Source organism: Myotis nattereri, assembly GCF_964212035.1.
Source record: "Myotis nattereri genome assembly, chromosome: 2".
Lineage (NCBI taxonomy): Eukaryota > Metazoa > Chordata > Mammalia > Chiroptera > Vespertilionidae > Myotis > Myotis nattereri.
Window position 1 is genome coordinate 127,097,811 of NC_138076.1, and position 15,847 is coordinate 127,113,657.

The 15,847-nt window shown below is 50.0% G+C and overlaps 1 protein-coding gene across 1 annotated transcript in view; it reads right to left on the reverse strand.

The window, feature by feature from the left end:
* The window catches only part of PLXNC1 (plexin C1), a 168,114-nt gene extending 152,675 nt beyond the window's left edge, over positions 1–15,439 (reverse strand). The window contains exon 1 of the mRNA XM_081083729.1: positions 14,360–15,439. Within this exon, the coding sequence (XP_080939855.1) occupies positions 14,360–15,424 (1,065 nt within the window). The 5' untranslated portion in view covers positions 15,425–15,439. The remainder of the gene's footprint in view (positions 1–14,359) is intronic.
* Between the last annotated feature and the right edge of the window lie 408 nt (positions 15,440–15,847).

Consider the following 15,847-nt stretch of genomic DNA (forward strand, 5'->3'; position numbering starts at 1 on the left):
TGTGAGTGCATGTGAGTGCGTGTGAGTGCGTGTGAGCACACAGAGAGTAGCGGGCATATCGTGAGGGAAAGTGCTGGCCTCCTTCACGCCATCTTCCACTGACAATCCCCACCCCCCTTGTGCAGTGCACCCCCCCAGGCTCCAGTCACGTATTCCAGGGTGTGAAAGGCGCCCTCTGGAGTTGAGTAGCACCGTGTCCCCGCCCCTGGCCTGACCCACCAAGGCTCATGCAAGGTGCTCAGAGCCATGGTACAGCTGTTGTGGGAACAGGGGAGGAAATGTGCCCAAAAGTGGGGCCTCAAGTGCTGGGAACCCAGCAAGTCTTATACTCCAAGGTGCTAAAAGGACTCTCTTAAATTGTTTTTTTTTTTTCCTTATGGGGCCAGAGCAAATACTAACTGGGTGCCTGTGAACTTCTTACACACACAGATGAAAAAAATTAGCTACCCTCTTGGGCAGCTAATTTTGCATCCTGCTACCCTTTGGTATACACTTACTTTGCAAGTGTTTCTTCATCACTTCCTAAATTACTAACCCAGGGGCTCAGCTGCATGTAGGACACCTCGCTAAGAGCCCTCCATCCAAGTTCTGGCCCCTGCTCTGCCCCTTACAGGCTGCTTCATTTTGGCAAGTTAAGTCCCTGAACCTCAATGACAGAATCTGTAAAATGGACACAATAACACACATGCCTGTCCATTAGCATGGTTGGGAGGCCACAATGAAATCATGTGTATAGAAATAACTGGAAAATAATCTTAGACAGATGGGAAGAACAATTATTCACCCAGGTTAGACAGCGATTTCACTAGCCATTAAGGTTCCTGTCACTTTTCCTTATTCTTCTGGAGTACTCAGCACTGATCGGGCTCTGACTGAGTTCGTGGCATCTCTCTGATCATCTGAAGGAAGAATTTACCTTGGAGACTCAAATGACAAAAAGGAAAAATTCAAAGTGTGTGGGAGGAATGGAGAAGGGAAGTTTGGGGACACAGCTAGGCAGGCACCTCTGTCCGGCAGCATGCAGTGCAGCACAGGAAGCATGAAAAGTGGCCGAGTTGGTATTTCACACCTTCTCGCTTGCTCTTCACCGTCCTTCCTCCTTCCGAGGGCCCCAGGTCCTCCAGCCTCTCAGCCCTCCCTGCCGCCAAATACCCCCCAAGACTTATCCTTCCCTTTTCCTGCTTTATGCACCATCTCCCAGCTAAATCTCCATCCCCTCCTTATAGCTAATTCTAGTCAATTACTTATGAAAAGATACGTGACTCAAATAATTCACAAAAAGACACTAGCATGAACGGCTGATAGTGTGAAAAATGCATTTTCGCAGACTCTTGGAGTTGAAAGAGACTCACTCTGCCAGTGTGCCAGCTACTGGCATTGAATTCGGAGATCTGTTTATTATGGGGCTGTCCTGTGTGATGCAGGACTTTGAGCATCCCTGGCCCCTGTCCACAAAATGCCAGCAGTGCCTCCCATCATGGCAACCACTGAAAAAGCTCGGTCCCCACATTTCTAAATTCCATCATCCCCTTTGAGAACCAGTGGAGTCTGTCACAAGGTTTCAGAGTTGCTGGGAAATGGTTATCCAGACGCTTCTTCCCTCAACCCTGTTCCTCTCTAGCCTTCCTATCATGGCCAACAGCACCATCAATCACCACCAGTGCCTGTCTCCATCTCTCCCCACACCCAACACATGAAAAATCTCAGCTGAATTTCCAACAACATAAAATCTACCTTCTCCATCTTCACGTCTCCATCCCATCCAAGCCTCCATCATCTCACTCCTCATCTACTCCACAGGCCTCCTGGTCTCTCTCTCTCAACCTAAAACTTATTCTCCATCCAGGAGCTAGAGTAATCCTTTAAAATACAGAACCCATCATGTGACTCCCTTGCCTAAAATTCTTCAATGGCTTCCTATCACACTTAGAATTAAATCCAAATGCTCCCCCCCCCCCCGGCCCCAACCCCACCACCCTGGGTCTTCAATGAGCTGGTCCCTGACAACTTCTTCAAACTCCCTTGTCCTTCTCTTTCACTGCTTCCATTCCCACAGTGGCCATCTTGCAGCCTTTTCAAATGTTACCATCTTTCTGCCTCAGGGCCTTTGCATGTGCTACATCTTTTACATGTCCTCTCCCCACTCTACTCCCTTGTAGGCCTTTTAATCTTTCAGGTTTCCAGTTCAGTCACCTCCTCATGGATATACAACTACAGATCTTCCCATCCCTACCCCGGTTGTTATTCTGAATTATAGCACTCCATTTGTTTCCTTCAAAACACTTACTACAACCATTGGTTTTAGTTTTTATTTATTGTTCGTCTCTCAATAGATGCTAAGCTCTACAATCGTTTATCTTAGTGTACACTTTAAATGCAACCTACACCTCAGCATCTGGCATGTAGTAGGTTGTCAATAAACATTTATTGAATGGATGAACAAATGCACAAATCAATGTTTGAATGGTTTCGGTCAATATCACATCAGGCAATGCTGGCACATCACTGAAGAGGTCTAAACATTACAGAGTTCTTCAACTGAGTCAACATTTGTCCCTTGTAAACTCTGAGCCACACTTCTACCTTGGGGAGCAATACTGAACTACCCCATACTTCCTACTCCCATGTATCTTGGCCTTCTCTAAATTTCACATCCACATTCACTGACGGTCTGTGAGGGGCAGTTTCTGGGGCTTTTGCCATCCCAGCCATTGAAGGGCCACAGATCCAGGGTACTGAACACGTGGCTCTGAAAGTAAGCAAAGCACTTTGGGTGTTCTCTGACTGCTCTTTCCCATGATCAGAGTAGCATAAATTATGAACATGCGTTGCATTGAGTTAACTCTTTAAAATAATAGCATAATGGTAGCATGGGAGAATAGGAAAAACAAGAGGTTTTAAATAAAAAGTGATTTGGGTTCAAGTGCAAGCTCTATTACTTATGGGTTATAAGTCTGGGCAGTCAGAAACGTTCTGAAGTTTCTCCGTCCGCCCATCCACCCATCATTTATGGAGCACTTGCTCTTGGCCAAGTCTTGATCTGTAAAATACAGATGAGAATAAAGCTGGGATTGTCAAAATAAGCCAATCAAATACATTTTGAAACAAAATGCAACACTTTACACTTTATGCTGCGGGTCTCTGAAACACTTACTAACTGAAATGAACGGCTGGAAAGGCCTCCACTGACATCCACAGTTCATGAATAGAATTCAGAGAATCCATGAAATTGGAGGAGAAAAAATAATCTTTATTTTAGCAAACTCTAACCGAAACTTAGCATTTCCTTTCATCATGGATGCAGGCCACCATGGTATTAACTGAGCCTGTGACTTTGTCACTAGGAGAAATCAGATATTTTCATATCATTTTGTAGTTGTCTCAGATATCTCAAAATATTGTTTACACTATCTCTACTTTGAAATTATGGTTGTCACTGCTCCTAGATCTTGCTGTTTAATGTGTTAAGATATATTACTAGTCCTCAAATGGAAAAAAAATATTTTGACATATCTGTATATGTATATCATTGGTTCATCTGCAATTCTCTCTTTTTGTTTTATGCACTTACAACCATTATCCTGAGAATAATCTACAGGCTTCGCCAGAGCACCAGGTTCCGTGGGATGCGGGACCCCCGGTTGAGGGGTGTGGAGAACTGCGACGCACAGGAGGCTGGTGTGCATCTGGTGACACCTAAAAGCCCCGGCTCCCTGGGCTACCCACCCCAAGCTGCTGCCTCAGAGAAGCCAGGCCAGCACCTGGAATCTAACTGTAGAAATCAGTCACTGATGGAGAAAGGGGCCTCGGGAGGATGTCAGCGAGCATCATTTAGGCACAGCTGGTGTGTCAGAGCATATACTTCTCCAGCAGACTCTTCCCAGACCAGGTCATTCCTGGGGCAACGACCAGCAACCCAGCCTCAAAGGTGAGGAGCCCCAGGGAGATGCCCTTCCCTCCAGCTGCCGGGCCTGCGTTCTGGCCGTACACACAGCTTCGGGGCTCTGGAAGCTCTCACCTCCCTGTGCTACACTCACCATCTCCTCCCCAGATGAAGAGCAGCTTCTTTCTAGTCTGAGGAGCATTTGTTGAGATCCCACTATGTGTTACACAGCCTTCGGGGATGCCTGGGAAACCAAGTGGGACAGACCCAGCCACTCCCTCAGGCACGCTTACCCCAAACAGGCCGTGCAGAGCCTCGCACTGCGCCAGGAATGGGAGGCGCTGCACAGAGTTACAGAGTAGATCCCCGATTCCCAACTTCATGGCCAACTGCCTGCTTAGTGACTCTTCCTGGGTGTCCCAAAGGCATCGAAACAGCAACAAAAATTAAATTTATCTTCTAACTGGTCACCAACACCTCTCAGTTCTACGTCTTAGTAAGCTACTTCCTCTGTGCCTCCGCTCCACCCTCACTGCTGCCAAGCTTGCCTCACCCCATTCAGGGCTTCAGCATCCCTCAGGTGGATGACCGCAATCCACAGAGTCCCTGTTCCTCTCCAGGATCAGCCCACCACTCCAGACCAAGGCGACATTATTTCTTGCCTGGACTACTTCAGGAGCCTCCTGCCGGTTTCCCTGCCTCCACGGGGGCCAATCTCTTATCCATTCCCCACAGGGCAGCCATTATTGGGGGACTCAAATCTAATCATTTCACATCCCTTCAAAGGCTCTTCTCTGCTTCGAGGAAAAAAAATATAATCTCCTTCCCACAGCCTACAAGGCATACAGGATCGGGCCGCTGCTTCCTTCAGCAACCTCCTCCCGTACACTCTCCCCTGCCCCCCTCCCTGGACTCAACCACATGAACCTTTTGTTCTTCAAGCTGACCAAGCCGTGCCCTCCTTTCAGCCCTTGAACTTGCTCTCCTGTCTGTGAGGGGTGGCTCCCTTCTGGAGACGACCATCACTATCCATTCTCATCTTCCTGGTGTCAACCCAACCTCCATCCAGGCAACTGTCCCCAACACCCGTTTAGTTCCTTTACAGCCCCAACCTCAGTCTGTGCCTCAGTTTCCTCATCCGTAAGATGGAAGTAACAATGTTACCCACCTCATAAGGTTGTGGTGAGGATTAAATAAGTTAAAACGGTGATGTGCTTACTTAGAACCCTTGGTACACAGTACGTGCTCTGTAACTGCTCAGTTACTCTAATCCTATCTAATAAAAGGCTAATATGCAAATCGACCTAACAGCAGAATGACCAGTCGCTATGACACCATGACATGCACTGACCACCAGGGGGCAGATGCCCAACACTGGAACTGCTCCCTGGTGGTCAGGTGCTCCCACAGGGGAAGCTCAGCCAGAAGCCGGGATCATGGTTGGTCAGCAGGAGCCTCTCCTGCCTCCATGGCAGTACTAAGGATGTCTGACTGCCCACTGGGAGCCCCAGACTGCAAGGGGGCACAGGTCGGTCTGAGGGACACCCCCCCCCCCGCCCCCAGTGCAAATATCTCATGCACTAGGCCTCTAGTATAAACATAACTTATTCATGTGCTGCATGTTTATTGTCTACTCTTTTAGCAGTGGGAGAAATGTTTTCATACAGTACTTGGCACATAATAGGAATGCAAGTAATTATTTGTTTAAAACAATGGCTCCTCTTCTACTCAGTTGCCTTGCCTGAAATCTTGCCTCACCCATTCTATCTCTTGACTAATCTTTCAAGAGCACAATCAGACCCTGTCTGCTTATAACCCTGCTGTGTCCTTCATCAGCCATAGCCATGCTTTCACACCCTGTGCGGCAGCATCCTAGAAGGTCCTTGGAGATGCCTCAGGGACAGGCATGGGTGTCAGGGTCTGGGAACCCCAACCCCTGCTTCACCCTGTGTCCCAGCTGGTGGCAGTGGTCTCAGCCAGGGCAGCAAGCCAATGATGACTTGCTAATCTTTTCCTCATACCGAGCTTCTGGTTGAGATTTACATTAAAGGCCAGGTTTGGAAAGTCTGAAAACCACTAGCCATCAGGTTAAATCCACCCACCTTTGCCTGTCTCATTAAGCCCTTCGCCATCTGGACCTGCACACTCATTTCTGGACACTCCTCGGCCGGGTGCGCTACCTGCGGTTCACAAGCCTATTCAACTTCCTGCGTGTGCACAAGCTGTTCCCTCTCTCCACAACTCCCTTCCTAGCCTTCTCCACTTGGCTCCAGCTTCACCCCTCGGAAGCCTCCTAGGTCCTCCCAGGCCGAGTTTGATGCCCCTTCTTGCGGCTGACACAGCATTTTATTTTTATTTTTAAATTTTTTTTTGCGTACATCTGCATTGTAAAGGTTTGTCTTGCTCTCTGTCCACAACAGCAGGGGTCGGCAAAATACCACTTGTCGGCCAAAGCTGGCCCACCTGTTTTTTCCCCGAATGGCCAACCATGAGGTCAGAATGATATATTTTTAAATATTTGAAAAAAATCAAAAGAATATTTCATGACAAGTGAAAATGAAATAAAATTTGGGTTTCCGTGTCTGAAGCTTAATCGGAACATTGCCCATGGTTGCTGCCACCCCACACAGTGGCCATGTCACTGCAGCAGAGGCTGCATGTGGCCTGCGAAGCCTGACATACTGAAGAGCTGACCTTCACAGAAAAAGCTGCTGACCTCTGCCTAACAGCACTGGCCTGCCAGTGGGCCAGCATCGCGGGGGCCAGGTCCCTATCATAACTTCTCCAAGGAGAACACTGTGTAACTATTGACTAGACAGCCAAACCGATATGAAAATCAACTACAGAAACTGTGAAACATAACCTGTGACAGTATAAAAACTTGTAATAATAAAACTGTTAGTATTGAGACTATTTGGTTTTGAGACAATATAACAATTGCAAGATAGAAAATTAAACTAAGAAATACTATGAGTACATTTGACAAGAAAAAAAATCTTACTATTATGGCCCTGTCCCCACAAACAGGTCAGACCCTGATGCCCACAAACTGCCCCCCCCCCCCGCCCCGCAGACTCTGGGGTTCTCACAGCAGGCCGCAGTCGTCATCAGCTATGTGCACCATGTATTCAAGGTCGGCAGAGATCATCGAGAGGCTCAAAGCAAGGCAGAGGTGGTGCCATGCTATGTGGTCAACATGGTAATCACAGTGTAGCTCTTCCGTCATTCCATCCAAGAGAACCTTCCCACTGTGCCAACTGGGGGCATCACTGGTTTGACCCCCTTCTTCTGATTGGACCAGGGGTCAGTGTCTGCCCCAAGGGCAACAAATCCCCACTCTGAATAGTGCTCTAATTTGGTGTGAAAGGTGAGTTGGACACAATTCTCTTTCCTGGTGATTTGAACTAATGAATATGGAAAGTTTTTGCCAGTGGGGAGCCCAAGCAGAAGGGCCAATGCCATGGAGAGGTAGAGTGGGGATCAGGCAGGCTGAGACACATTCAGGTGGAAGGGTTGAGGGGCAGACGTTTGAAGAAGCAGAGGCCTTTTGGAAGCCGGACTGAGGAAGAGAGCCTTGCTAATGATGTTGACAGTGAAACCTTAGACTGGGCATGCATCACTTGTTGCTGCTAAGCTCCTTCAAGCTGCCTTGAGTCCAGAACCATCTCCCAATTCCATCTCAAGGAACCCTATCCTACTACATTACTAATCACGATGGTGATGATGGTAAATACATACATAGCATTTACTATGGGTCAAGTAGTGTTCATCCTAGACATATTAACTCATTAATCCAAACAATAATCCCATGAGGCAAACAGAATGCCTATTTATAAATGAAGAAACCAAAGCACAGAAAGGTTAAACAATGTGCCCAAGGCCATACAACCTGGCCCCAGAATCTGTGCATGTAACTACTACACAGTACTGCTCCGATTCCTAGATTTCAATGCAACTCCATGTGTTTCTCCCCACTAAATCCACCATCCCTTATCTGAGCTTGCTTAAGTAGCTTTTTGTTTCATGCAGCCAACTATGTCTAAAATGGAAATTAGTATTCGAACTGACGCTATAAAGAGTTGGCCCTTGGAGAGATTTTATGTGTGTGGAACTGGTTCTGGTGTATAGCAGAATGGAAGACTCTAGAAGTGCCTCCTACATCCTGGAATGAAATGCAAATAGACTGTTGTATGCAAGAATGAATGAGCTAATTAAACTATGACCTGTAGGTTCTTGAGAGTCAGACTACGAGCTCAAAAATGGAAAGGCTTTAGGTTTTCTAGGTATTCCCTTTGAGCAATTAGAAGAGAATAAGGAATATAAGATAGTTGTGGACCCTGATAAAGAAGAAACCTACTAAGAAAGGCTCTCAGTGGCTTAATTGATCACAAATTTTAAAAACAGAGCCTAGTAGCCATTCCTACACAGGAACCTTTCCCATGAACTACACTTCTGGGAGATGCCTGCACTGGACTGCCTGCCTGCACTGTGTTTCTGCCATCTGAGCCAGCCCTTATAAAGGAGTTCCTGGATCCTATTTCAACCAATAGGACTGAGGTTTCCACATCCAATCAGAGCTGTGCAGCTGTAAGCCCATCAGCTTCTTCACCAACCAATCAGAGTGGCTCAATTCTGAACAATCAGGACAGTGTCTTTTGAACCAATCAAACTTTTAGGATTTGGAGTCTTCATTTGCATGAAGACAGACCAATCAGGTATCAGGGGTGGGGACTTCTGTCTAAATAAGTCATCTCCCCTGTGGCTCTGGGAGTGTACTTTCCCTTTCCACTTAAGATGAGATAGAAGATTGCATTTTCATGGCCAGAGCTGAAACACCTTAAATGTCTTGCTGGAGCAGAGCAGAGCTGTCTAGTCAGAGAGGAGCCTCCCTATGCTGTATCTCAGTTGAGCTGTTTGCACTGAATAAAGTTTCTTTCTCCACCACACCCACACCAAGATCATCCGTGGACATAGTGGGATGAGTTGAAAAAATGGACAAGTTCTTATCTCAGGTGCCTCAGCTGGACTACAAGGGAAATTGTGTTCCCTTTCAGCAGTGGTTCTAAAACATGAGTGTGTTTCAGAATCACCTGGAGGGCTTGTTAAAACACAGAGTTTCTGATTTAGTAAGTCTGATGTAAGGCCCAAGAATTTGCATTTCTAGCAAGTTCCCAGGTGATGCTTATGCTGTTAGGTCAGAGACTGAACTCTGAGAATCATTACCCTACCTACAGCATAAAGCCCTTTTCCTCTTATCACTGAAAGGCATGATCATGCACATTATTAAATTACTAGAGGCCCAGTGCACAAAATCCATACACGGGAAGGGTCCCTAGGCCTGGCCGGCAATCAGGGCTGGTCTGTAGGGCGACCAGCAGGGTGATCAGGGGGCCTCCACTGGCATCTGCCTTGGCTGGCCTGGGGCCTGCGGCTGGGGGCAGTTCCTGCATTGAGCGTCTGCCCCCTGGTGGTCAGTGTGTGTCATAGCGACCGGTCATTCTGCTGTTTGGTCGATTTGCATATTAGGCTTTTATTATGTAGGATGCCATACAAGACCCAAACATGCTGGGTTTCCACGGTCAAAGTTAACCTCCAAATTGGCAAGATCAGAAGTCTGGCTATTCCAATGAATGGGGATTTCTAGGAAGAGCCAGAGGAGTGGAGGATGCCAGGCAGCCTGAAACTGGGAAAAACAGGCCTGGATGCATCAGACATTAAGAAAACACAATAGTTAAGGGAGAATGAGGTGGCCAGATTCAGGAAAATATTGCCACTAAGTACAGAAATCATTCCCAACATGATCCTCCAAGACCCTTCATTTGTTAATTCAACAAATACTTCTCAAGTCCCCAACTATACAAGGTACTACATGCTAGGTACTCTTGGTTCAACAAAAAATAAAATGTTACAAGGTCCCTTACCTTCTGGGGATTACATTTTAATTGTGGCTGCTGATAAAGAAAAGAGTGTCTGTGGTCCAAGGAGCATTCCCTTGAGGCCCTATAATGATCTCTGAGATCATTATAACCTTGAATACAAAGAACACCAGCACTATCTAGAAGCTGACAGTTTCAGAACTACAACCTCCCGAGTGTTTACTTCAGGTGGTCAAACACACAGAACCAAAAACTCAGTTCATGGTCAAGGGTTCTCTGCTCTATCATAAGTCTCATGTCTGCAAACAGCTGATCTTATCAGAGCAGTTGCAAGAGCCCAGCTAGCTCCACACAGGATAGAACTGACACCCACTATCCATGGTGCCGGGCTGTCCAAGGCCAGACCACCCAGGTCCTAAAACCTCTGCCATTTACCAGCTGTGGAACCTATTAAAGCTCTCTGGTCCTCAATTTTATCACCTACAAAATCATAATAATACCTATGGTCCTTGTCTCATTGAATGACTGTGAGAATCAACCACAAGTGAGGCATGTAAAGTGCTTAATACAAAGCCTGGCATGACAGCTATCTAGTAGATAGTAGCTATGACTGCTTTTTCCCTCTGAGTGGGTATTGAGCTTTGAAAACCCACCGTTGCATAAAAAATGTATATATGAGGGTAAAAGTCACCATCTAGCCTATAGATTGCAAAATGGTGAGACAGGATCATAACAGAAACCAAAGGAGGAATAAACGTGACAGGAAGACTGTGGATTTTGAGGTCAAGAAGGCTGCACTGCCAAGTGGTCCTGGGACATCACTTCTGCATGCAGTGGCTAGAAGTGTCTTGGGTTACTGTCTGCCAGAGAGCATGTGAGCGTTTTGTGGTTGTCTGCATAACAGCTAAATTATATCAGGCTTTGGTCCCATTGGCCAACAGGATAAGAAAACACCACTCTCAGTGTCTCCAGAGGGGGTGGTCACCATGTTTAAACCACAGGCAATCCCAGGACCCAACTATGGCAGCTAAACAAACCTAGAACAATCAGACTTCAAACCTCGGGTACAAACACTTTCTACAAGTGCACTGGTGTGCAAGGAGTAGCTGGCGCTCAGAGAGGGAGGAAATTAAATTAATTAGCTTGTACATAATTTAAAACATTCATTTTTTATATTAACCAACGCACACGGATTGTTAGGAAATAGAATGAAAAAAAATCACATGAAGTTTTAAAAATGCATTTCAAAGGGCCCCCTCCAACCTCAACTCCACATTTAGGGGAGGTTGACTGCTGCCTTTTCAGTTAGGGGACTTTCAAGGGAAAGTTTGAGAGGCACCAGAGTGGAAAAAATACACGAGGAGACATTGCAAGACCTGGGTTTAGGCTGGAGGGCCCTGACACCCGCTGTTTTGCTCTTTTGTGCTTCCTCATCAGATAAATGGGAACGTTCCTCATAGACTCAGCCTCAGACTTGATGAGGGCTCACAAGACATAATATATGGCAAGGCGCTGTGCAAATATTTCCCAGGATTATCATCATGATTATTATAGGACTGTTATTATTTATTAAGGTCCACAGAAATCGGCTGCCTTGGCACGTTCACGAGCTGAAGCTAACCTGCTGGAGTTGTGAAAGGGGATTCAAAGTTGGTGGCAAGGCAGAAAAAAGCAACAGGCCAGTGTGAAAAGGCTGAGTAGTACACACTCGTGGCACAAGCATCCCCCAAATGAACCCTCAGCAGGAGCTGAAGGGGAAGAGAATCAGCAACATGTGATTGACAGGAAGAGAGCCAAGAAACGAGGAAACACAACCCAGTCGCTCCTGCCACTTTGCTACCCATGGCTGATTGAAGATGGGAAATCAGAGCAAGCCCTCTAACAGGAGAGGGAGAAGGCAAGCACATCGGGCCGCCTGTGCCTCGCTGCCTGTGGCTTACTGTTCAAAAACGACTGTCTGCTCTGAAGGAACCGCGGTTGGAATCTATTGAGGCTCTCGCTAGGGTGTTTCAAGTCTGTCTCCTGTGTTCGGCACCTGTAATTCAGCCTGTCTTTTCCAAAACACAATCAAACCTGAAAATAAAATGCAGAACAAATGCCATTCAAATGACAGCACTGTTCTGAGTGACAACTGGAGGCACACTGATCCCATGACCCCATTAAATGGGGTTGCAACCTGCCATTGTCCTTTCAGCGGCAAAATCAGTGGCACCCAGCACAGGGCCTTGCTCACACTAGGAGGCATCAAACACATGTTTGTTGAATGAAGTATCCTATCTGCCTATTTAATAGGTTAGAAAATAGCTTTTTCAGCAAAACTACCCTCCCCCCCCCCCCCCCCCCGAGTTCAAACCCCTCTTGAAATCCCATTCCACTAAGGCTTTTTAGTGCACACTAGCAGCAAGAAATTTACTTAAATGAGGGAAGAAAAAAAAAAGAAAGCAAAACTCCAAGCTCCCACCTGTGCGACCATGACATGCTATTGTTTGAACCAGAGTGTATTATTTAACTTGGATGACAAGCTCAGGGGGGTAGAGACCCCGTCTTTCAGAACACATAGCTCTGAGCACACTGGGAGTTCTCAATAAATAACAGCAGCAAGAAATGCTATGGAGGGACCTCTTTTAATTATGTCTTTTTCCAATTCCAGATTTTTTGGCAGCATGTGTTTATCCCTCGCTTGATTCCCAATGGGCAGCTCTCTCCCAGAAGCTCCCGTGAAGATGATAAACAGCTCTCCCACTGCCCCTTCCCCTCCTCATCCCAGCACCAGTAGGAACACCTGATCGAGCCAAAACACGGATTTTGACTGCACTCAGGATGCCTGCTGCGTTTGGAAGGGAACTAAGTCCTCCAGGACCCAATGGGTAGAGAGAAGCAGTCAAGAGAAATGTTTTGGCTCCACACATCTACACAGCTGTCATATGGCAAAGCTTGGACTTCCACTGTTATTACCTGCTGTGGGCCTCCGAGCTGTCTTGTCATTAGCCCCAGAGACCAAGTATGCCTTAAGCTTGACACGAAGTAATATTTGGGGGTATTTTCAAGTCTTTCCACAGAGGAGTGGAAGGCAATAATTTTCGCCAAACTCGAACTATAGAATATAAAGATCTAATAAAGACAGATAGTAAATATTAAATTATATATGTGTATAGAAAGATGAAGTCCTTTAGGATGTATTATATGTCACTTATGCTTTAAAAAAACTTATACCAGTGACTAAATGAAGGCATTATCAGCATGCAACAGATAGGCAAGGTGGAACAAGCAAATGACCATTCTAAGAAGCCTTGCAAAGGATTTACGTTATTTTTTCTCCCTGGAAAATAGGGCTAATATTTAGTAAGATGGGTTTTGCCGAGAAAGGGGTGAGTGGGGTGGGAGTGTCTTTCTATACACATATTAATACACCTTGGAGCCAATGCCCCCCTGTGTGCCTACACAACAATTGTAACAGCACAACACATTTTCCAAGTGGAGACTGCTCCCTTGCCTCCCTGACGCCTTTTATGCCAAAACAATGGCAACACCTGTAGCCATTAATTCCTGCTCTTTGATTTCCGTCCAGTTATAAAGGAGGCTCTCAGCAGGCTCGCTCTCAGGAGCCATATGTGGAGTAGACGTGCCAGCAGCCTTGGAAGGAAAACGGCCGCTGCGAAGCGCACAATGGCTCCGTAATCCCCATCAACTGGACCCTCTTGAACCGCTGCTTTATTTTCCAGTCAAAGAAATGCCAATCTCAAGAGTCAGCTGTGGCTGCCCTGGGCACCCCAGAGAAGCCTGCGCTGTTTGCCTGGTTGGGAACCACACAAGGGTGGTGCCGCGGAGCCCCACGATGTAGTCAGGCAATCGGGAGCCCAGAAACTGCCTGTAGCACCCCAACACTTTCTCTTGCTCACCCCTCCAGGGTGAGGCTTTTACCTACAAAGCCACCGCTGCCTGCCCACCCTCTCCCCCACCCCGCGGGAGACCACAGCGCACCCTCAGCAGAACCACAGCCCCGCCCCCTTGCGCTGGGTCGCGCTGAGGGTTCTGTTTGGCCGAACGCGAGCCTCTTTCCAGGCTGGCTCTGCCGCAGGTTCAGCAGGCTACCAACTCTTCAGACCACATCCCCCGTGTTACGGCGGCGGGGGGCACAAGGCCTGGGGTGTGGCAGCAAGTCCTTTAGGAAGCGGCTTCTCTGCGGAGGGCACTAGGTTCGGTAAACCATGTTTTGGGAAGGGGTCGAAGCCACAAGACAGCTAAAACCACACACCTTGAGTTAGCGATTAGGGAGGGGAGGGGTGGGCTGCAGGGGAGGCTCAGCCCCAAACCAGCGCCCACGTCTGGACAGGGCAGGACGGCACTGGGATTCAGGCACTGGAGTTTTGAGCCTCACGCCTGCCCTCGCCACCTCCCCTTTTACACTCCCTTTGGGGACCTCTGGCCCTGCGTTAGAGTCTCCGGAAGCCTCCTAGCCTGTGTGAGAATGGCGTCGGGCGGCCACCGGGCTGTGTGAATCCCGGACCCGGTAAATGCCAACCCGCTCTCCCTCCCTCTTCGCCTCGGCGGCGGCTCCCCAGCAGGAGCGCTCCTGGCAGCGTCCCGGGGCAGGACTTACGCAGTTGGTCTCCTGGAGCGAGAAGTCCCACTGGCAGTTCTTGGCGCGCGCCTGGATCTCACTCATCCTGAAGAGGCACAGCGCCGTGGTGGCGGGGGAGCGCTTCTCCTGGCCCTCCCCGGTGGCCGCGCTGAACACGCCCGCCCAGACGTCCAGGGCCTCCACCAGGCTGGAGGAGAGGAGCAGGCGGCGGCCGTAGGGGTGCCCGTGGCCGCAATCGAGGGCCGCCTGGCCCTGGAACTTCACCTCTTCGCTCTGCGCGATGCGCGCCATGCTGGGCCAGCCCGTGGCGTCGCCGCTGGTGTAGTTGTAGGGATAGTAGGGGAAGTAGACGCTGGCGTTCCAGAGGAAGGCGTCCACGAAGTGCAGGCTGCCCGCGCCCCCGTCTCTCCTTTTGAGCCTGCCCTCCTCTTTCGTGTCGAAGCTGCGTCCCTCCGTGTTCTTGATCGAGATGGCCGTGTCGCGGTCGGACGCCGCCGGGTTGCAGCGGTTCGCCGTCTCGGTCTCTGGCAGCGCGTAGGTCGCGGCCACCGCCAGGTACCAGCCCTTCTGCGCGCCCGCGCGGTACACCACGCCGGCCGTCGAGCCCTGCGGGTGGCAGGACACCACCTCGGTGCCGTTGTGCAGGGAGCTGAGGCTCAGGTTGCCCAGGGGCCGCACCTCGCAGGCGCCTCGGTCGAAGGTCCAGCCGGTGAGCAGCAGCCCCCCGAGGCCGGTCGCCCCCTCGCGGTAGGGCAGCAGCAGCTTGCTGAAGCTGCTCCCCGGCCGGGGCCGCGCGGGGGGCGCCAGCGAGACGGGCTCCGTGCAGTTGCCCGCTTGGTCCCGGTACAGGCGCGAGAGCCTGTGCTCCAGGCTGTAGTCCAGCTGGTCCAGGCAGCTGCCGCTCGCCACGAACACGCCGTCCGCCCGGCTCACCGCGATGGCTCCGATGGTTTGCTCTGCCCGCCACACGGGCTCGTCCGCGCCCCGGCCGGGCGCCGCCAGGGCCAGCAGATAGGCGAGCAGGGGCAGCGGCGCGGCGCGGCGCGGGGGGCGCGGCGGTGCTTTCCTCCGGGAGACCTCCATGGGGCTTGGGGGGTCGCCCGCGGGCAGGGCGCGAGGTGGCGACGGCGGCTCAGGCGCGCGGCGACGGAGACGCGGGCGGCGGCGGCTCCTGCGCGCGCTCGGGCTCCCGCGGCCGCCCCATCCCCGCGGCTCGCCTGGGAAGGAGAGCGGGGAGGGCGGCGCGCGGCGGGCTCGCTCCGGCAGCCTGTGCAGCGGCGGCGGCGGCGGCGGTGGCAAGCCCTGCGCGCTCTGGTGCCGCTTCCTCCTGGCCCTCCTTCTCCGGAGAGTTCCTCTGTGCAGCGCCGGCGCTCGCGGGGAGGCGCGGAGGGGAAGAGGTGGGGGGAGCGAGGCAGGCGGGGAGGACTGGAGAGGTTGGGTGCGCTCGTGCGTTTCACTTTCCCATTGTGAAAGTGGGATGCAACTGGCCCCCTTCCTCATCCTCTT